The 21,065-nt window shown below is 47.5% G+C and overlaps 7 protein-coding genes across 7 annotated transcripts; 2 read left to right on the plus strand and 5 right to left on the minus strand.

The window, feature by feature from the left end:
- Positions 1-1,152: 1,152 nt before the first annotated feature.
- On the minus strand, positions 1,153-2,682 carry BDW43DRAFT_7329 (uncharacterized protein). The gene has a single exon (XM_032050448.1). The coding sequence runs from the start codon at positions 2,570-2,572 to the stop codon at positions 1,463-1,465; it is 1,110 nt and encodes a 369-aa protein (XP_031906387.1). The 5' UTR covers positions 2,573-2,682; the 3' UTR covers positions 1,153-1,462.
- Positions 2,683-2,854: 172 nt separating this feature from the next.
- On the plus strand, positions 2,855-4,881 carry BDW43DRAFT_7337 (uncharacterized protein). The gene has a single exon (XM_032050450.1). The coding sequence runs from the start codon at positions 2,972-2,974 to the stop codon at positions 4,724-4,726; it is 1,755 nt and encodes a 584-aa protein (XP_031906388.1). The 5' UTR covers positions 2,855-2,971; the 3' UTR covers positions 4,727-4,881.
- Positions 4,784-6,655, minus strand: BDW43DRAFT_7340 (major facilitator superfamily domain-containing protein). The gene is made up of 5 exons (XM_032050451.1): positions 6,207-6,655; positions 6,111-6,150; positions 5,724-6,048; positions 5,040-5,667; positions 4,784-4,976 (listed from the first exon to the last, which is right to left on the minus strand). The coding sequence occupies exons 1-5, from the start codon at positions 6,536-6,538 to the stop codon at positions 4,841-4,843; spliced, it is 1,461 nt and encodes a 486-aa protein (XP_031906389.1). The 5' UTR covers positions 6,539-6,655; the 3' UTR covers positions 4,784-4,840.
- A 478-nt stretch (positions 6,656-7,133) lies between these two features.
- On the plus strand, positions 7,134-8,567 carry BDW43DRAFT_258482 (uncharacterized protein). Its single transcript, XM_032039978.1, has one exon. It carries the CDS (start codon positions 7,724-7,726, stop codon positions 8,096-8,098), a length of 375 nt encoding a protein of 124 aa, XP_031906390.1. The 5' UTR covers positions 7,134-7,723; the 3' UTR covers positions 8,099-8,567.
- A 2,340-nt stretch (positions 8,568-10,907) lies between these two features.
- On the minus strand, positions 10,908-11,576 carry BDW43DRAFT_7365 (uncharacterized protein). The gene has a single exon (XM_032050455.1). It carries the CDS (start codon positions 11,492-11,494, stop codon positions 11,033-11,035), a length of 462 nt encoding a protein of 153 aa, XP_031906391.1. The 5' UTR covers positions 11,495-11,576; the 3' UTR covers positions 10,908-11,032.
- A 92-nt stretch (positions 11,577-11,668) lies between these two features.
- On the minus strand, positions 11,669-11,994 carry BDW43DRAFT_305327 (uncharacterized protein; the record flags this gene model as incomplete). Its single annotated transcript, XM_032045776.1, has 2 exons — positions 11,669-11,697; positions 11,769-11,994. The coding sequence occupies 2 exons, from the start codon at positions 11,992-11,994 to the stop codon at positions 11,669-11,671; spliced, it is 255 nt and encodes an 84-aa protein (XP_031906392.1).
- A 3,672-nt stretch (positions 11,995-15,666) lies between these two features.
- Positions 15,667-16,717, minus strand: BDW43DRAFT_258489 (uncharacterized protein). Its single transcript, XM_032039979.1, has one exon. It carries the CDS (start codon positions 16,559-16,561, stop codon positions 16,196-16,198), a length of 366 nt encoding a protein of 121 aa, XP_031906393.1. The 5' UTR covers positions 16,562-16,717; the 3' UTR covers positions 15,667-16,195.
- Between the last annotated feature and the right edge of the window lie 4,348 nt (positions 16,718-21,065).

Here is a 21,065-nt window from a genome sequence, read left to right on the forward strand (position 1 = left end):
TGGTGTCTGGCCGCGTCGGGTGGACTATTGTCTCGAAGTATTACATTGAGGATGAAGAGACACTTGAGCCGCATGGACAACTTCCTTTAGCTTATTGTTCCCTAGAATCGTACGACGTGATAGATGGTTCTTCTATGGAACACACTAAGTAATAGAAGCTGTAAAGCATTTGCTTTTGCAGGAAGGAATAGGGAAGACCCGGTGACCAGGAAAGAAAACCAATAGCCAGCTAAAAGGAAAACAACCCGATACTAGCAAAATCCAGGAATTGAAGAGTCCCAAATAATTCACTAGAGATCATGCTGGAATGAATATCCCAGATCTTAATCACATTATCCGAGCGTGCTGGCATCCATGAATTGTAAGGACAAAATTTCACTTGAGTATTTCCCTGAAGCTCATAGATTAGCTCCGGGGTATCACTCTTGATGTTCCAAACTTGAAGGTATATGTTCGTGGTTGCTGCCATAAGTCTGTTACCAAACGAGAAGGGAACTGATGTTACCGCCGCAGCATGATGATTCAGAGTAGAGTAGCGTTTATAACTCTCAGTGTTCCAGACAATAATCGTGCCTCTATCAATGCCTGCTGCCAGCCGATTCCCATCTGGAGGATACACAATAGCGACAGAATGGCCTCCATCAATACAGTCAAGTTATTGAATACGTTCGCCAGTTTCAATATCCCAGACGGAGAGTTGTACATAATTTCTTTCCTCCGCCTCGCTCGTAGGCCTGCATAGGGGCCTCCTTTCGGACGAGTATCCTTCCAGAGCTAGATACTTGCGCATCATGGTCACTGTGGAATGGAAGGGTGAAGGCCTTTTGCGAGTTGCTTCCCATTCCACCTCCGCCTGTCTAGGATAGGGACTGCGACTGCAACTCGTGACGGACGTTAACTCGCTTTCTCAGGCTCCACGTAAGACGAAATATGTCGGATGAAGGATACAAAGGACCTGTCGAGGTGACTGTTGCTTTGTCCTCGGATTGTATTATAACTGTGAAGAGTGACACCTCGGCAGGTTGAAAACCCTCCACTCCCTGGCGGGGTGCTGCTTTCTCCTATAGAAAGGAATTATCTAACCGACTCTTATCACACTACATCACCATTAATCCTTCTTGCTCACTTGCATTTGCAGAACCCTTCAACATTGCTAACGATTTAATCTTCCCTCTCTTTCAAGGCTTCCATCTATTCAGTTAACTTAGATTCGGCTGCCTTCGCATAGCAGCAACTTGGGGCTCTAGGTAACGGCAGGGAACGAGAGAGGAATTCTCCGCTTCAAGCATACCCATCGGAAAATGTCCCAGCAGGTTCCTAAGAACATGTAAGTTAATTAAGCGATTTTCAAAAGTGCAGAATTAGGCACTTGTATGGGTCCATGTGACCCTGGTTGGACAGTCGAAGAGATCCAAAAGTTGTCCGTATAGAGATGGTCAATGTCGTCAAGAGGGTCACTAAATTATACCCCCTTATCCTTACTCTCCAACCTCTCAAAATACCGGTAAATCTTCACAAAAGCCTCCAACCAGCGAGCTTCCCTCTCATCATGAACTTCATACTGCCACGCCAACCCTTCCCTGGAGTCTGCCCACGCATCCTCTGGTCCCATAGGATGCACAAGCACCGTCCCCCCCTCCAACCTCTCCACCCTTTTCACCCTTTTCCCTGCCTCATCCTCCGCCCTATAAACCCACCTCAACCCCTCAATAACCACCCAAATAGCCTCCTCAATCTCTCCTTCAACCTCTAACTTCACCTTCTGAACGCACTCCGAACCCTCATCCGCAAACAGCTCCCCAATCCCAACCCCCACCCCCTCCAACCCATTCACAACAACCCCCAAAGCCTCATCAAAGGGCATGACCGGGAAAAACGCATAAAAGAAATATAACAGTCCACGCAGCTGATCCCCCCGCAGCAAAGACCGATTCGTTCCCCGCTCTGCAAGCCGCCTGAACAGCTGCACAACGTGGCCCGGATTCTTCCGCGGCGTTTGGCTTGGATCTCTTGTCTTTTTCAGTATATCTGGATTCGCCTCGAGGAGATCCGCGGCGTGGCGTAGCTGCATGGCTCTCCTTTGGTTGAGGGTCGCTTGGGCAGCTTGGATTGTATTCCATCGTGTTTGCATATTTGAGATGGTGGAGTAGTCCCACACTTCTGGAAATGGGGATTCTGGGGGTGTGTGGCGGGATAGAATTTCGTGTTTCCAGCCGTCCAGGCGTAGTTCCAGGAAGATGCGGCTGTGCATGTAGTTTGTAAGGTCTTTGTAGTCTGATTTCCAGGCCTGGGTGTTTTTGGCTAGGGGGGATGATAGGGGAGCTGGCTGGAGGTGGTGAGCGGCGCAGACGTCGCGGTAGAGGGTTGCAGTTTGGATGAACGAGTTGAGGGCTTGAGGGTCCTCCGGGAGAACTTTTCGCAGGTGTGGGTGGGTGAGGATGTCGGTTGTTACGTTTGGGTTGTTGTGGATTAGGAGGCGCAGGATGTCCCAAATGCGGATGTCGGAGAGGATTTGGTGGGCGAGTTCTCTCGGGAGGGGAGAGAGGCATTGGACGATTTTTTGGAGGGACATTTTGTATTTTCTTTTACTAAGACTTTTTTTTTTCAAAAGGAGGAGTTGGGGTGTGTTATAGCCTACGGGTAAGGATTGAAGGATGAGGGCTAATATATACCATGTGTAGAGAAACTAGTTGTTCGCCGCAAGGCGGACAGGAAAAAGGTGGGCTAGTGAGTCATTTAAGGTAGCATGCCCCCACATCCTGTAATGCCTTGGCCCCAGCCTCATGGGTCCCAGTTTATAAAGTTATGAGGCTATAAAAATCGGTGAATGAGCGAATGAGTCATAGAATACAAGAGCGATCCTCATCAATAAGCGTCTTGGCTCAGTCTCAGCCTCACTCCCGATATAAAGTCCGCTATACGTCCCCCAAGTACCCAATCTAGTACCGTACCCTAATCTCTCGTCTTCAACATGGCCAAAGGAACACACGATGAAGAGTACATCCAGTTCATCCAAACCCAACACCCGGCAACAATCGCAGCATGTCTCCGCCGCGACCAACTCCTCTGTCAGGACAACCACCTGCCGAGTCCCCTGGCCATGCATCTCCCAACCAAGCCCTGTGAACTTCTCAACGCAATCTCCAAACACCTAATTCCAGACGCCAACATCCCCGAGCCAATCCGCGTCCTCCAATGCCAGGGCATCATAAGCGGCATTAAAGCATCCGTAAGGCAAATGAGCCGCACAAGCAACTGGGGAGCAGACGACGTCGAGAGAGGCAGTAGCATAATCCCCACAACAAACGACTTCAAGTCCGCCCTTCGCGTCCTCGAATACCTCCAGAAATACCCATCGATCTCGATGCTCAACGCGAAAAGCCCGTTTCCAGCCGTGATGACATCTGTGAAGACGCAACTAGCACTAGAGCACGGTCTCCGCGCCGTGAACCATCTCAACAACGCACACAAAGACCGCCGTCTCAATTCAAACCCCAACTCCAAGTCGCAAAAGAGGAACCCTAGGTGCTACATGTGCCATTTGGAAACCCCCCCGGGCGATACCCACGATACATACCCGTCCCTGTGTCGGCCGTGCGGGTCGTTCAATCTCGCCTCGTCGGCGATATCTCTCCCCCCGAGTCTGATGTTATGGGGCAAGACCGCACTTGTGACTGGCGGGCGTGTCAACCTCGGCTTCTCCACCGCGCTACGGTTGCTCCGCTGCGGAGCCAGTGTTATCGTTTCATCGCGCTACCCGCGGGACACGGTGGTGCGATACGAGCGGGAGTCGGATTACGGGTCGTGGGGCCCACGGCTGAAGGTTGTCGGGGCGGACTTTCGGACTGCGAGGGATGCGTTTCGGCTTGTTGAGGTTGTGAAGCGCTTGCTTGATGATTGGGATGGGGAGGGGAGGGGGGCTTCTTCTACGACGCTGGATATTCTGATTAACAATGCTGCGCAGACGTTGACGGACCCTGTGCGCTCTGAGACGAGGGCGATTATGCGTGAGGAGCAGCTCGGAGAGAAGGTTGGTGTCCATAGGTGCATTGCGGATCACGAGGATCGGTATGTGCCGAAGCTGAGGGGCGGGGTTCAGAGTGTCTGGGGTGGTATTGAGGATCGAGTACGGTTGCAGATCGCAGGTGGTGGTTTGACAGATAATGGGTCGGAACAGACACAGATCCAGAAGGGGCTGGGGCCTGATGCTGATGGAGAGGTCAGTAGCAAATCCTCGTGGACTCAAAGTCTCGACCAGATCCCATATGAGGACGTGATCAGCGCACAGGCCGTCAATGCTTTTGTGCCCCTTATTCTATGTCGGGAGTTGTTGCCTCGCATGGGGGCGGTAGGTCCCTCGTCCCGGCCGTTGGGGTACATTATCAATGTGTCATCCCGAGAAGGGATCCTAGAGAGCAAGACCAAGTCTCCTAGTAAAGCGGGCCACCATGTACACACCAACATGTCCAAGGCGGCGCTGAACATGATCACGGAGACGGAGAGTGAGTCCGCATGGAAACGGCGTGTTGCCATGAATACGGTAGACCCGGGATATATGAGTGCGGCACCGGAGTGTCAGCAGGCTGAAGGCTGTCCCATTGGCTTTGAAGACGGTGCTGCAAGGGTTCTGTGGCCGATTGCCGTCGGTGAGAGGGACCATCGGGTGATCCGGGGAAGGTTTTTGAAGCACTTCGGACAGCATGACGCTATTATCTCGCGAGGATGATAATATCCTTCCTAGGAGCATGAAACTATGCATTCTATTATTATATATTGTACCAAACAAGTTCTATCCCCTCTATATCGTCAAAAGGGGTAAATAGCCATCTTCAAGTCCGCTTCATACCCTACCCAGCCTCTGCTCCCTCACCCAGAAGTACCGCAATACAAACAACATGATCAGCATGCAGACATCGAGTGCCAAGTTCCAGTTATACCCAATCAGATACCTGGGTGCATCAACTGTCTTCCAGACACTATATAGTTAAAAAGTCAGCAAAATGCATTGAAGGACAAACTTTCCAGCCAGGATCACTCACAAAAGCGGAATCCAAGCCCCAAACGTATTCCCAATGGTATTCATCGCGCTAATGACCAACGCTCGTTCCTCCGCGCTGCGTGAGCAGATCTCGTTTGCCCAAGCATAAATAATCGCCGCAATACCATTTGCCGTCCCCGACAAGAAAAATGCGAAGAATTTAAGTCCCAGTGGAACGTTCCATATAGCAAGTACTAAACAGGCAAAGATGTTAAGAAATGCAGTTATGGCAATCAAGGAGACTTTCGCGTCGTAAATATCCGATATCACACCACACACAATCGAGGCGGCGATAGTGACGGCCGGCGACACGGTGGTGATTGTGTTGATAGCTTCGACGGAATATCTTTCTTCTTTTAGCCAGAGGGATAATCCGCTATTAGAAGAGACTCCGTCCGCTTGGGAGAAGAAGAAGGCAAATCCGACAAGAACCCAGAGGCGCCATCCTTTCAGAATTGTGATGATCCTGGGGATGGTGAATGGCTGGCGTGGCTCGCGGTGCTCGGCCGCCATGCGCTCTTGCGCCAGGCGAATTTCTTCCTCGGTCAGATAGCGAGAGTTGCACCGTTCTGGTGTACTGGGTAGTAGACAGAGGCCTAGAAAAGCGATCGGAATCGTGCAAGCGAAACCTACAGTGTTGTGTTAGACGCGACTCGTCAAAATGTAGAGGTCGTGATATATCTACAAATGATATACAACCATCTCCATCCTTCAATCCCATACCGGCCATCCAGTCGCGCATAGGCACCGGCTTGAATATACCCCGAGCTCATACTGCCCACCTGGCTTGCGATAAAGAAGATCGCGCCACGACGCGCGAGTTCAGACCGCTTGTACCAACTGCCTAGGTACCATTGAACAGCGGGGAAGAAGAAGCCACCCAGTGCTCCGACAAAGAAGCGCAGTGCATAAAGCTGGGTCACATTGCTTGCCTTGTACTGAGCGAGGGTAAACACCCCCCAGAGCAAGTCCGCCGCGGGAAGGAAATAGTTCACCGGGCAGCGGGTCATCTACGCAGCCACATTAGTATCTAGGCTATATCCCACCGGTTTGACAAGACCAGTTAACTAACCGCCAACGTTAGAGGAATCTGCATGGTGATGAATCCAACCCTATATAACTCGTTAGAATAGTACAAAGTCCACATACTACAGACCGAGGATCGTACATATACACCGTATTCAAGTAATTGAGTTGATTGCCATATAAGCTGAGGTCCTCCTTCATGCCACTCACATAGGCAGTACTCGTCGCCGAAGAATCCAAGACTTTCGCCCAATGAGCCAGAAAGAGAAAGACGATGATCAGCCCATCCAGCTTGAGTATCAGACGCCGTTCGGCTGGGGTGTCTGAGGGCGCAAACCATTGATACCATTTCTGGCGCTCGAGTGTAGGCTCTGGAGTTGGTTGGGGACTCTTCTTTGCCTTGCATCTCTCCACATCTGATGCCTCGGCGGGGGTGTCAGTAGCCGGGGGTACTTTTTCGATCGGATAAGACATCCTGGTTGGCGATCTTTACACTATTGCTTACATATAACCAGCACGTCTGCGGTACTGCTGCGTATCTTTTTCAATGGGTTGTGGTTTCTGCTTCTTGATGGTACGGCTTCAATTTTCGTCAGCCTTGTCAAAGCACGCCATCGTGGGAATTGATGACGAGCAGAAGGCGGGAGCTAGTCTGGCTTGTACGGATAATCGACATTTTACCTAAACGACCCTGGGGTTCGGCTAAAAGGTGGAAGTTATGCTAATACAATACAAGCAAGGGTTGTCGTTTATCTTGCCATTTTCGATCATCTTGCATCATTTTCGCCCAGCTTATTGAGGGGGAATCTTAATATTCACTTTTAACCTTGAATACTAATAATGATAACCATCCATTTCCAGCAGTGATAGCATACAATTTGCTACAAATCTCAGAGCTGTCAACATGGACTCGGGCATGGAGTTTGCGCTCAGGCAGCTCCCAGGGACGGCCCGATAGTAAAACCGGGATCCGTTGTAGCACGTGGGGGGATTAATAACTCCCCTCCAACTCCTGATTTTATGCGATGGAGACTCTCAACAGCGAGTTCTCGAATTTCATGCCGTTCCCATTCGATTACCGCTAGATTGTACCATTTGCATGCACTCGGAATATCTAGTTCTCTAATAGTCTTATACTTCTTCGTGCCTCGCACAGCTATGCTGCCCATAGTCTTACTGGTTACCTCTCTTTCTAGCGGCTAATGCACATATCTGTTTGGTGGGGAGTACATCGCGAGGGTGAATATCCTTCACTTCAGCTCTGTCATCACAGACAGCTGTCTATCCCTCTAGAGAATACCTGAGACTAGCCCATCCGTTGCTTGAACTTGTTAGGTTTGTTACTGTATATTTGCCCCATATATGCCCCATATGTGCCCCATATGTGCCCACCCAGTCAAGACGAGTTTGCGATAGCAATTATCTGCGCGCTGACTCTTGAGGCGGAGGCTGTCGAAGAACTTTTCGATGAAACTTACGACAGGTTGGGCGAGTTCTACAAGAAGCAACCTGGCGATCACAGTACATATATATTAATGGAAACGTGATCCGGCCGCTGCAGTACTACTGCTCTTACTTGCTTGCTTTGATAACCGGGATATCTGGTATTAACTGATTCAGTGCGGCTTGAACTGCTCCTACACGCCACATTGGTTTGATATGGCAGCGTCAGACACACTGGCTTTCAAGGCAAAGATGAAAACGCTGATCGGGTTTTCCCTTGTTGAGACAAAACAACAGGAGAGGAGCTATACTATACATCCTGTGGTACAGAACTGGTGTTTCCATATTGCTGCTTCTGATGATTATACAGTTCAGCTATACGAGCTAACGTTGATCTCTGTTGGGCATATGGCCCCGAGCAAGGAGGATCGAGACTATGCAAGACTTCAGCAGCGGTTTCTTCCACATGCAAATCATCTGATTCTCAATTGCCCATACAATAGAATTGATGTTTGGGAAGCCTTGGATGGTTTAGGGAATCTCTACTTTAGTCAAGATAAGCTAATAGAGGCAGAGGAGATGTATCAGTGAGCGCTGGCAGGCTATAAGAATACACTAGGTCCAGATCACATATCCACCCTTGATACACTTTACAACCTGGTCGGGAGATGGTGGTTCGGAGATATCGCCAAAACGAAGTTCTGATTTCCTGAAGGGTTTTGAAGGAAGGCCAGGTTTCTCTACGCTAATCAGGGCAAGCTGAAAGTGGCAGAGGAGACGTACCAGCGCGCACTGGCAGGTTATGACAAGGCCGTGGGAGCTGATCATTCTAAAACGCGCATGTGGTCAGTAATCTGGCCTCTCTCGCTAACTTTAGCGCTGAACGAGACACCTCTCATCCTATACCCCTCGACCACCCAGCAGCACAGACACCAGAGCTCAACACACTCTAAATCTCTCTACCGGAAAGCAGATGTGAAAGAGACATTCTTTATAGGTCTTCTGCAGAAAGTAGGTTTTATACTTTTGTATCGAAGATTGGGCCTACGATAGTGACCTCTCATAGATTTACAACAAAATTTCACCCTGAGCACTAGGTATAGATCTGCAGGTGCTTGGACTTGGTGCTACGTAAGGTCTATGCTCGATCAAGATGTTTAGGGTTGACAGACATTGTAACATTAACATTGTGCATTGTGGACCTTCCTTTCTGCCTCCAATTTAAATCCCACTTGGAGTTTCGAAGTAGATTTCGGATAAGCTTAGAAATGGGATAAATGTTAGGAAGTAGACATAAATGGTTACATTTAGTTTACAGTACATGTATTGTAAACATACTGTGTTTATTCCACAGTTGATACTAAAAGAAATATTACCGTGGTCATTTAAGTGCCGGTACGGCAGACCCTTAAGACAAAATCAATAAGCTACTCATGCTAAGGTCTTGGCAGCGGGGTAGAAAAATAATCAACGTATGTTTGTTGGTGAAGCCAATTTCGAGAAAAGACTGCGTTTTCAGTTCAGAGTCCTGATTAAAACCCGTTGTGCGTATTCACTTGTTAATACATACTCGTTCGTATGGCATGATATGCACTGTTATATCAACTTATAGGAAAATGACCTCCACCGAGCAAACGCGAGGAAGACTGATATTATGAAAGGAAATATCATTCCTAGCACTGCACATATTCACACAGAGACAGTAATCCACTGCCGCCTAGGTGACAAACGCTTTGTGGCCCTGAGGTCCGCTTGTTCTTTTCTTCGAATTGGGACATCGCGGTGCAATATTTAGGGTAATTGATACAGAGTAGGTCCAGCAGACTCGAAATGAAAGACTGTTTCAAGGAAGATTCTTATATTGAAAGATTTCGTTGTACAAAAAATTCGTATTGGGCTTCACTAGAGGATTGCACTATTCTTAATTACTCTCTCCAGTGCTGTTCGAAGGTTGAGTTTCCTTGACCTACACTCTTCAATCATTTCCCAGCACTACCCCGTGGGGACTAATCCATTGTAGGCTGGGGGTTACATGTTGCCATCATATAATTAGACTTGAAACCCTTTATTTGAACCGGAATAGAGAAATGTCTTATTGGCCCTTAGGCTATAGTATGTAAAGCACAGAAGCCCATACCTGCAAGGCAATAACTGTATTTACCGCCTCTATTAAATACTCTATACCGCGCTTCGAGGAAACGATCCTAGCACCCCGTACTGTCTCGTACTTTGCCGTCACCTGACACAGTAAGAAGAACCCTAGATATAGACAGTGGCTTGTACAACCAGATGGACGCTCAACACTTAGGTAGTCTGTGTATGTCGACGCCGGACGCTTATTATCAAGCAATATATGATATACTATTGGATAATAGAGGGCTACTTTAACCAAATCCATATCAGTGATCCCCCTGTTAAAGCAGACATAACATTGCTTGTGTCAATCTGATTGTGCCAATCACTGTAGGTAGATTCTCAATTTTGCGGCGTAGTTCGTTTCCCTGAAACAAAAAGGTGCTGCTGCGAAAATGCTGTTGCTTCTCCCTCTGGAGATATTGCAAGTGATTATTAGCGATGTGTGCTTTGATTACAACGGCTACTATAAATACACTAACATTTCATGGGTACTTTTCAATACCTCGAATGAACTACGAGGGCATGTCGCAATACAGTTTTTAGATAAATAGAGGACGACTTCACATACTTTCCCACGGGTCCTGAATGGCCGGCTCCTAGGATATCCAAAAAGAAATACGGGAATGGCTGCCATACGTACAAGTGATACGCATAGATCTCATGAATACTGTGTACGCCCTGATTTCTTTTTTTTTTTTTTTTTTTTTGGCTTGATAAGTCGGCTGCCGAATTTAGAGCGGTGTTTAGTAAGTTCTCCACGACGACTCTTCTCTTCTCCTTAAACTCCAACAAGCCGACAGAATCCAGTATCGACGCGTTCGAGACTACCGAAGCGAAGAAAACACATGACAATATTGTAGCACAGCTAATCGAGGGTCCTCTTCATCAGGATCTTTCCGTATATATATAGGATCAAGTCTATCTCATGGCCCCTTTGCAAATCATTCCAACACTTGTGGTTACTCTTGAAGCCATTCGGCCGTACTTCGACCGTACGTAAAGGTTCTACCTGGGGCTTCTCCATCTACCGCACTACCTACCAAGACGATGCGGCATGACAATGCATTCTCGATCTGATCCAGAAACAAGTTCGAAAGACGCTCGAGCATGAACCGCGCATGGATCTTCACCCCAATCATGAGCTAGACGTTCATGGACCATGCACCAACGTTTTGATGGAGCCACGCCCCATGGATTCAGCGATCATTTCCGTGCCTAGGTCGCAGAGGATGCTACGAACCGGCTCCTAAACCCAACCCCAGAGGATCTCCAAGGATTCCTCAGCTGTGAGCACAGCTTAGATTGCGCGGTAGACATGGGGGCCGGGGATAACTTCTGTCTGTTTGTCGATAGGCTCTGTCTGGAGCCCTTGGATGAGTTTCCCGGTGGTCAAGTTTCTCTACCGGCGGTGGGGGCCATCTGGAACCCCACGAGAGGAATTATGAGATCCAACCTGATTGGCACGATGGGTTCTCTGACAACGACGGGGAAGATGTGGGCTAGGTGTATATGGACGTGGTCAATTATGTGCATTAGTTCGATCAGGTTTGTTTGAGCGCTGGCGGTGGTGTGATATGTACCGGAGACCAACCTGCTGTTTTCTTGTGGTTCCCCAGGTTGGTGAAGAAAATGAGGATGACTTTTATCGTCGAACCAGGAACAACCAAAGGGGTATGTATGATGCACTGGAGTAGATACAAGGAAAGCAAGCGAGCTACACCTACTTCCAACGACGAAGATAACAAGGCGCAAGATGAGGTGACCATGCATATCTAACAGCCAGCAAAACAATAAAATAAAACGAAATATACGTCTCCAGAGACATGCACGCATAATCAATAAATCGAACATTTCGTGGTCCACCACAAAGGTATCCGCAAATTTTCAAACCCCAGGATATACCCATTATAAAACGTCAGAAATCAACGCCGCTCAACGCCGCAACGTAATCCCATACTCGTAAACGCGTAAGACCCATGATACAATTCGCCGGGAATATGGACGCAGGTCGGGTGTCAAAGCGACTCAAAACCGTGACGAGCCATCTTCCGTATCTAGACCGCAGCCAAGATCCATTAGTCCAACACGGCCAACCGCATAAACGAATACCAAGACCAGCACATACACACAGCAGACTCGAGGTCCTTGTCCTTCGTCCGCGCCTCTTGTCGGTGAATCCCAAAGTTTTTCATCCGCACCGACCGCATATATAGCTCCTGCTCGCGGGAGAACTGGTATCGATTGTCGGACCCCTCATTGTAGAAATGTTTTGTGATCGCGGCGCCCAGCGACACGGCCGCCAGACAGGCGACGATGACGATAGCGATGACACCGCCCGTTGGGATGCCCATGATGCGCGGATGTATCGGATGAGGATGGGTGAGGGTGTTACACGAGAGAAGGATGGCCTTGATGCAGGTTGGGGTGTTGCTGGTGTTGTCAATGCATAGTTTCGTCGGTCGTTCGGTATATCCGTCGGATTGGTCAATTTCTGCAGTGATGAGGAACGGAGCAGAGATTGTCACAAAGGTCGGATGGACTGGTCAGCTTTAAGTAACGATTGGAATCACGACTAATCTTCACTTATGCACTCTTTCCATGCAGCGCGGAGGGTCGGCTTCCATCTCTATTGGCCAGAACCTGGTACTTCCGTGTCCGGGTGGATCTTCAGTCGTTGTTCTGATTGGTGAGGTATTGTATATTTCCTTGGTTGGGACGTATTTATAGCTCAGGGCAAATCCATTAATTGGTGATTCTCTCTCTTTTTTCTCTTTTGTGTTTTTTTTTTTCTTCTCCCCTCTACAGTTAGGGCATCTCCTCGGCATCAACCAACATACCTAGCATTCTCTCCTTCACCGAAGAACCCACCATCGTTCTAGATTGAGAAAGAATTCATCATCGGAACACGCGGACTCCGAGGCGGTTCCGCTCTCTCCGAAACTAACAAAGCTTGACTATCACATCGTTCGATCCTCCTGGTGACCGTTAGGCAGCAAGAATGACTTAACTAGGGTTTTTCGGTCACGGTTTGATCGTCGCCATAGCCTGATACATCGTGTTTATTCCAGACATCCCTCGGCTCGATCCGCTACCCGGATTAGTAAATCGCTAGATCCAACCAGGCAGTCGGCACTGCCACCTTTGCCGGATATTATTAAGTCCATGGCTAGTAGGCTTTTAGCATTATGCAAAATTGGCAACTTGTCGGTTTCATTCTATCTTCGAGTGGACCCATCATCGTATTGGACTCGTATAGATGGCATCAGTTGCAGCTCGAGTCCTCCCAACGGTGAATCTCAGTAGCTGCTACTGCAATCTATGTATCTGAACGGTAGAATGCAAAATCTATATCGTAGCAACCGCCTTGGATAATAAGACTACTATATATACTTCAAAGGGTTGGTTTCAATATTTTCAATATCACTCCAAGCGCCTAATCTACTGGTTTTCTCTAGAAAAGAAATAAAATAAAGAAAAAGCAGCTAACCATTTCCACCCTGCCAACCAAATGTACTGCGCATTTTTTATTTTTTTTTATTTTTTTCTATTTTTATTTTTATTTTTATTTTTTTTTTTTAAAAAAAAAAAAAGATCTAGAGGGCAATGACTCATCTACCCAGGTTGCAAGGTACGAAAAGACCGTCCTTGCCCTGACTCCAATCATCGTCATCCTTATGGTGACACTTGACTGGCACAAACTTCAGCGTAATACACCCATTCGAGTTCTGCGTCGTAAGAGTCTAGCCCCCATGTTCCTTCAGCCCAACACGGACCGGCATTTCAGCTCACCCTCCCCACAGGTTGGCTTCCCCCTGAACTTCGCATAAAGCTCCCGCTGGTTGGCTGGGTTAAGCACCCCCAGCTACCGGTAGCCATAAGCACTAAACCCCCGTCCAGACCCCAGATGGGAACTGGTGCCCTGGCGATCATGCAGGTAAAACTGTTGTCCTCTGGACACAGTTTGGTCCGGGCCCCACTTCTTGCAATTGTCGGGACTATGGCAGACTCCGATCTGGCGGATGGGGTTCCCACTTTTGAATCTCTAGATGCCGTTGTGCTGTAAGTCGAGCCCGCCGTGATCTTCGTGCAAAAGAATGTAGCATTGTTCGTATTCCAGCCCGAGATCTCCCGGGCCGCCGGAATAGCCGCCGGGAAGGGCCGTTGGTGTTCCCACCATCTTGGGGATGGACTGGCTGGGTAATTACGCGGTTAAAGTTCTCTTCACGAGCGAGATCCCTCCAGAGGTTTGGGGGTAGGGACATGGGATTGCCAAAGGTGGGTGGCCTAAATGAAGGTAAGAGTCTGCGTTGTGAATTCGGCCTCAAGGAGAAAATGGTCAAAATTATGGACCTGTTATGGGCTGAGGTAAAGCTGCAAAAGAGATATAGGGAAGATGAGACGCAGCTCGCTCCCTCTTATTTATAGCACTCGGCCTTGCCGGAAATAAATTGAATACGAGGCATGCCAGCACTCGACATCATGACATTGTGGCCGCTCAACATGTCACCTTTTTCTGTTAAGCATCCGTTTAGTGATTTTAGCCGTGATGACAGAGAGTAAAAGCAAAAACTTGAGAACAAAGACAGCCCTTGTAGTGCATTCGTGGGTGAATGTATGATTCGTGCGAAGAAGGTTAGAATAGGGTTTTGTCTTGCCAGCCATGCTCCAAATGCGGTCCATACAATCAACACACAGGGTTGGTATGTGTTCAACTTCCTGCAGATGCATGAGATAATTTTCGGGTTGGCATAATCGCGTGGTCATAGCATTGTCATCCTAAAACTCTACTTCGGATATGCTTGGTAGAATAATCCTGTTCTCCCGCTATGAGGCATGTCCACTCCCACCCTACATTGGCACAATGCCCAACTCTCTTATTAAAGGTCATCGGGACAAAAAGGTGCAGCTTGTTTTACTGACTTATTAGAAAGAGCACACTCTACGCCTGCTTCTTCAGGCTGACCAGCTTTGGATCATCTAGAGAATCTACTGGATGTACACGCAAGAAGGGTGATTAACCGCTCTACTGTGAATTCTGCTACAGCTTGAGGTGCATTACTGCAATTGTTGGCCTTATGATGGCCGATGCTACATATGCTCGTATTAAACGACGGGAAGAATTCTCGCAGAGGGCATCAGCGGGCTACAAGGTGGTTCCGTATCGATACCGGGGGGCAAAAACTTTACAAAACCTCAAACGGGGCAGGGTTCTTTTGATTCTACATTGGCTGACCTGCATCAATGCATATCCTTGTCGACGAAGATTGGCATATAACATGTCTCCGATCTGGAATGGGGACACTTTCGCCCATTTGAGATGGTCGAGCCTCCTTACTGACTATTGGCTCAGACTGTGGATATGATTGGCACCAAAGAGTATAATTCCTCGCGAGGAGTTAACGGATATTCTAAAGTTTGAAAAAAATAAAAAAAAAAAAAAAAAAAGTCTCATTCTTGCTAATGGCTCAAATAACAAATAGCATGCTGCAGTTTTCAGACTTCACAAGTGCTTGGAAATGAGATCTATTTTGGTATTCACGGGCTCTCTCCAGCTCCACTGGGCTCCTTTCGATATGTTTTGGCCATATTCGGCCTGGGCTTTCGAGACATTCCTTAAACAAATTCGGCTGTGTTATGTCGTACTCCTGGACTTAGACTATAGAAAAGTTCATGGCCAGATAGGTGTCTAATAAAGGACAATATCACCTTGCGTAGTAAAGTGCCTTTGAGGATGACAAGGTAGTGAAGGTAGAGGTGGGGACATAGGAATCACAAATCGGTGTGGTGGGTTTTCCTAGCCCCCCCCCCCCCCAACCCCAAGAGGGTGGAAGGCAAGTTCTCTTGCTTCTTACTTGCGGCCTTCGATGCTTCAGTGAGTGGAACCTGGATACAAGATTCGGGAGCCTTGTTGTACAGACCAGAGTAACGTAATTTAACCCGTTTAGCTTAAGGAACATGTATCGGGACGACCGGAAAATAAATGTCCAAGAGGACGATTCGTATACATTCTCGAGTGTCAATCCGATATTCCATGGCAAGGCATGAATCTATTCTGCCATCTTGGCAAGCGCAGATTTGGATAGAGACTTGGCAACATGGACAGTGAAGACTGCAAAATACTCCGGTGCCACGACAGGGGGAGGGACAACATTGGACACGGAGCCTGACAGCTCTAGTCGCAGGGAGTGCACTCCGACAAGGAGCTTGTAGCTTGGGGTGACCTGTGGTGACTTTTCGATGAGGCTATCCACAAGCTCAGCTAGTCCAACGCTTTTGTAACCCGCTGTCTTTCTGGCCATAATCCGTTCCACAACTTCCCAGTAAAGGAAGCACGCCCCTGGGAAGGGTTAGCCAAGGGGCTTTTGGGGCTTGGTGCTGCTAGAACTTCGACGATACGTTGCGCATTGACCGTATTTCTTGTCGCCACATGACTGAAGCAAGAGTCGAGGATGAAGATGACGTTGATTTCAGAACCAGGTAAGAGATAGCAATAATCGGACTCCACTTGGTTAAGAATGCCCCTAACAGCAATATCTTTGCCAAACCACGAAGTTAAAAAAAAAAAAGCGCTTCGTCTTTTTCCACCCCGTGTCCAGCATAATATATCAACAGCAGTGCCCGTCCTTCCGCTGCTAGTCCTTGATCAATCATCAAATGTATTTTATGATTTAAGATCCAGCCTGAGGTGCGGTCTTGCAAGGGGATAACATATAGCTCGGGAGTGGGAAATCCTAAGAGATGGACAATATCGCGGAACTTTTCACGGTCAGCTTTGGCATTTGTCTGGTCGTTTTCCCAGCGAACAGAGAGTGATGAGACAAAGCTGTACACTCGAGAGCGCTGATCTACAGCATTTTGCAGCGTTTCCTCGAATACAGGAATGCTCAGGCCGTGCGGTTCATCACTTGTATTAGCCATTTTGATAGAGAGGTCTTTAGAAGATATGATGGAGAGCTATGCGGAGGTTATATAGGATAGTCAGACGAAGAGTAATGGAGTGACTGGAGAGTGATGTAAAAGACTAAATGTTGAGTAAGAAGGTTTTAGATGGTCTTTATAGTTGCAGGACGGGAGATGAAGGGATGTTCGGAGGGAAAATCTCAGTGCGGTCTCAAACCCTTTATATACCATGAATTGAGAGAATTTCGGTTCTAGGTTCCCTAGAGTAGGAAGATGTTGTAATCTTTTAAGCTAATAGTATGGCTAAAGCCTTCGTCATAGACTATGAATATTGAATACATACATGGAACATAGTATAAACCATGCCAAGCAGTCAAAAACGGTTGATTTAATCCTCTCCTTGATCTGATCCAAAGCCTCCATAGGCTGTCAAAGTTAATGAAGTCAGGTGATTAGATGGTGATACAGACTTACCTTATACGCAAAACATCAATCTTCATTGTTTATAGATAAACATTAACCTGGACCAGGTCTGGTTAAATGAAATCGCTCCTTTGCGAACCTAGGCACATAAGAGGGCTGGTAAATATCCTATTTTTGCATAAAGGGTTCGTGGGCAACGATACCCCTGTCACCCATCTCTTGTATCTCGGTGGAATCGCACTCCTTTTTGCGCAAACCGTTCCCGACTCTGTCACCTTTTGCCTTCCTCTCACCACGTTCTTCTCAGGATACTTTATTTGGTATGGCACGAAAATGGAAAGTTTTCTGACAATTTAATAAGTTTCCGGAACATATGCAGTGTCATGGAAGCTATCCAGACCTTGACCGCAAAAGACTTTCGAAAGCTATTGGCGCTTTCCAGTATAGGCGATAATGAAGATGATGTGGTAAAGCAGTACATCGGTGATATTTCCAATTATATTAAGATTCCAAGCCTAGGAGATCTATTTGATCAAATTGCTGATACACATTCACGTCTACCAAAAACGGCATGAGGTTGGAATAGACGGAACAATTCAGCTGCCTCATTTGGAAACGCCTCGATTCCTCGAATGCTCCAGCTCCGCCTCATGAGGCATGGAGGTCTTGCCAGTTTCTACCTTATTCAGAGAACCGAGACCGAAACGATTCTAAAGGATTGACAACTCCGTCCAGAAGAAAAAGAGGAAATCGAAGGAAAATTTGGCCTCTGTCTGTCATTCTCGAAAGAAACCTGCCTGCAGAAACCGTAAGGCACTAATCACTAAGGGAATATGATGAGCCTGGGTATTGTACTACGGCCGATCAATCTTCCAGGGTCGGCATGCAGGTGGTCAACAGAGCATCATCTACAATACCAGTAATCTCCAACTCTAGACAAGCTGATTTTGGGAGAGTAACTGTCCACTTCAAATTTACTAATACTAGGGGCTGGCTCATTGAGACCTGCAGGTCACCGGTGTTCCGAAACCTCAAGCCCGATACCGCACATCGCAGCCTTGATTCACCCTACAACACCAATAAAACTGCCTTCATATCTGAGAAAGATCGGCCTTTTTCAGACACTGCGTCCTCTAGGTCAGCCTTCCTAGGTTCTGCGTACGCGATGCAAGTACTGGAGACAGTATTCCTGGATTACATGAAGCTCAACTGTAGGATTGGGGAATGTAGTGGTCCAACGGAAAACATTATTGTTGCAGCGGAAACTGCGAGAAGCTGCAATCTCCTATGCTTGTAGCATCCTTTCTAGACCTCTCGTCGAATTGTGTTCAAGCTTAGGCCAACACTGAGAGAGCTTGCGCGATGTTCTTTCAGAAAAGGGTAGTTAGGCCCAATCCATCATATTCACCGATATTACACGTCGACATTGGAAGATTGAGGACAATAGTGGCTGCCTAGAATTTAGAAGCGCTAATATGCAGAGGTTTATACAGAAGCAGTCCGTGTTGTCTCTAGCTGCCGATTATGGTATTCGATTGGTTAAAAAGTATTCGACCTGTCCACCTTAACGCATCGAGTTTACATGGTAAGTATGCTGACCGATGCTCAGTGTAGCATTCTATGCCTGCATGTCCGAGCTATATTAATGTAACCTTCTGTTAGACGGTCCTATGAGAAGACTTTGCTCATGCAATATTGCCTTGTCCGTCCCCTGTTTCAACCGCTCTACGTAGGCCACGATACGTGCATATACACATGGGAGTATTCATGTCAGCTGCGCCCAGATTGTATTTTCAGCTCGACTTGAACACATGGTACGCAATTACACATCACTCGCCATAGTCGCATACTGCAAAGCGTACAGCTGTCTCGATTTTATGTCCAGAACGTGTTTTGGCAAGGCTATATCATTCAACAAGGTAATCGGGACATGCGTAGGTTTTACAGCAAGTAAATATGTCGAGGCATTCTCTAGAACAATAGGAATCCCATCCACGTCCAAGGCTGTTTCTCCACATTCATCTCGAATAGGCAAATTTACCCCTCTCCCTAAAGTAGACTACACCTTCTCCATCACAGGGCCGCGCAAAAGAGCAACGACTCTTTCTTCAACGTGATGACTTTAGATCCATCGAGTTTGTATAAGAACACGTATCATTCCCACCACGACTATATAAACCCTCCCTCACAGCCTTGAACGTGGGACGCTCGCCGATCTGCCGGTCCGCGGGAGCTTTTGCCTTTAACCAGTAGTATCTGCCCAACATTCGCAAGGTTCTAAGGACAATTGAAGAGCGTATTACTGCATAGAAGAGTGGCATTTCCCTGCACCAGATTTACCAAATCGCACCGGCACGTTGCGCGAATATTTGGAAAGCGCAGCCTGATTTCGGAGTTCCAGCGTTGACCAAATGCTTTTCTTCCCCCCCTTTTCCATCGCTTCCGACAAAAGGTCTTTACGGCGCTTAGTTGGCCATATGACTAGTTAGATAGGTATGTTCTATCTAACACTATTCAATTTCAAGCATATGCATACCTAGTTGACACCTTCACGAAGCAGATACTGCACCCCCGCTTTTTCCCTTGTGTTTCCGTCCTGGCTATAAGATGCTTGTCTTTTTGCATTTAATCCTCGGTCTTGAATAGCCAATCGAGAATATATACCAAGTAAAATGCACTAACTGAATTAGGTACATAGGTGTAATAGTGTAGACTCAGCTAGTTGTTGAGTTGACTATCTTGCCCAGGCCAGGTAGACTCTCATCCGAGATCCGAGTATGACCATCACATATTACCCTGACCAGGGTTTTATCGTGAGTCACCCAAGACAAGAAGAAAAAGACAAAAGACAGCGGCGGAATCGCCATCCGTATCCTACACCCGAAGGATCTAAAAGCTACTTGATTCAGGAACCGACAAGCTTGTGGGTCGGCATAACCAGAGTAGATCCGCCTTAAACTTAGGAATTGGGGGAAACCATTCCTGATTCAGGGCCCAAGTTCGAATTGGCGGCGATGGTGAAACCGAAATCTGGCTACTTGCGGTCTTCATTCCTATTTTTGCATCTATTTGTTAGCTTAGATGGGGTTGAACAACGATTTGCTCCGGGGTATACCTGTAAAATGCCAGAGGGCGCCGGACATTCGACCACACTACTCGGAATGCGATCAAGTTACTGAGCACTAGATCGACAGGACTAGTACTGACGTGGTTAGCTAACGTACTTTTTAGATGAATTTGTTCGAGGTTGACGAACTCAATGCAAGGCGAACGAATCCTCGGACAGAGCTTGTATTTCTCCGATCTTGACGGTGTATTAAGCCTCATTTTGAGTCTTCAAGTCCCAATTATGGACCGCACTAGGACATAAGTACCGAAGTGTCTAGCTATGCAGGCGCCTTGCGGATGAGGCAGAATTAAAACCGTACGCCATGGACCCCATGACGATAGAGTTATGAAATTATGTACTGCCACATAAAAAATAGCAATATAAAACAACCAAAACGCCCGCCACAGCGCTGTCTTTCTTAGGTACCATGCGTGTGGGCCCCGTCTGATCCTCCCGATTAGATTCTTCTAACATGCACACTGCACCCAGTTGACCCCCACCCCCCCAAAACCCCAATTAGGTCCTTCAAACTTGCACAGCATACCTGGTGCCCCTCACCACACGCAGCTGGTTCCTGACACTTCAAAGTATCTCCTCAGTCTCGTGTTCTTACTAGCCAGCTCCGCCTCGCGCAGCTTCGCTAATACTCCCGTTTCGTGCATATATTCGGTAATATAGTGGGTTGCACGCGGCTTCGCAAATAACGTGTTCCAATCACCGCTTAATCCTAGGTTTAAGCCCGCCAGTTTGTCAATTATTGACTTTCGAAGACCCTTGTAAAGTGGATACTGGAGGAGGGCTTGTCTCAGGGCTCGACATCTCTTCCCCCCAGCGACACCCGTCTGATTCCGCCGCCTTGCTTCTAAGTAGGATGGGCATGAACCGTATATGACTCTCTAGATGAAATACTACACTGCGGACATAGCAACTATGAAAGCAAGCAATTTAATACAAGAAAAAAAAAAGTAGGAAGTGCTGAGAACTGTGTAC

Source organism: Aspergillus alliaceus (genome assembly GCF_009176365.1).
Source record: "Aspergillus alliaceus strain CBS 536.65 unplaced genomic scaffold BDW43scaffold_1, whole genome shotgun sequence".
Taxonomy (NCBI): domain Eukaryota; kingdom Fungi; phylum Ascomycota; class Eurotiomycetes; order Eurotiales; family Aspergillaceae; genus Aspergillus; species Aspergillus alliaceus.

Coding starts and splice junctions, on each gene's coding strand:
- BDW43DRAFT_7337 (XM_032050450.1), top strand. CDS start 2,972: ATGGCCAAAGGAACACACGATGAAGAGTACATCCAGTTCATCCAAACC.
- BDW43DRAFT_7365 (XM_032050455.1), bottom strand. CDS start 11,494: ATGTTCGATTTATTGATTATGCGTGCATGTCTCTGGAGACGTATATTT.
- BDW43DRAFT_7329 (XM_032050448.1), bottom strand. CDS start 2,572: ATGTCCCTCCAAAAAATCGTCCAATGCCTCTCTCCCCTCCCGAGAGAA.
- BDW43DRAFT_258482 (XM_032039978.1), top strand. CDS start 7,724: ATGGCAGCGTCAGACACACTGGCTTTCAAGGCAAAGATGAAAACGCTG.
- BDW43DRAFT_258489 (XM_032039979.1), bottom strand. CDS start 16,561: ATGGCTAATACAAGTGATGAACCGCACGGCCTGAGCATTCCTGTATTC.
- BDW43DRAFT_7340 (XM_032050451.1), bottom strand. CDS start 6,538: ATGTCTTATCCGATCGAAAAAGTACCCCCGGCTACTGACACCCCCGCC. Junction 5,668..5,723: donor GAGATGGTTGTATATCATTT/GTAGATATATCA, acceptor ACAACACTGTAG/GTTTCGCTTGCACGATTCCG. Junction 4,977..5,039: donor GGGGCTTGGATTCCGCTTTT/GTGAGTGATCCT, acceptor TTAACTATATAG/TGTCTGGAAGACAGTTGATG.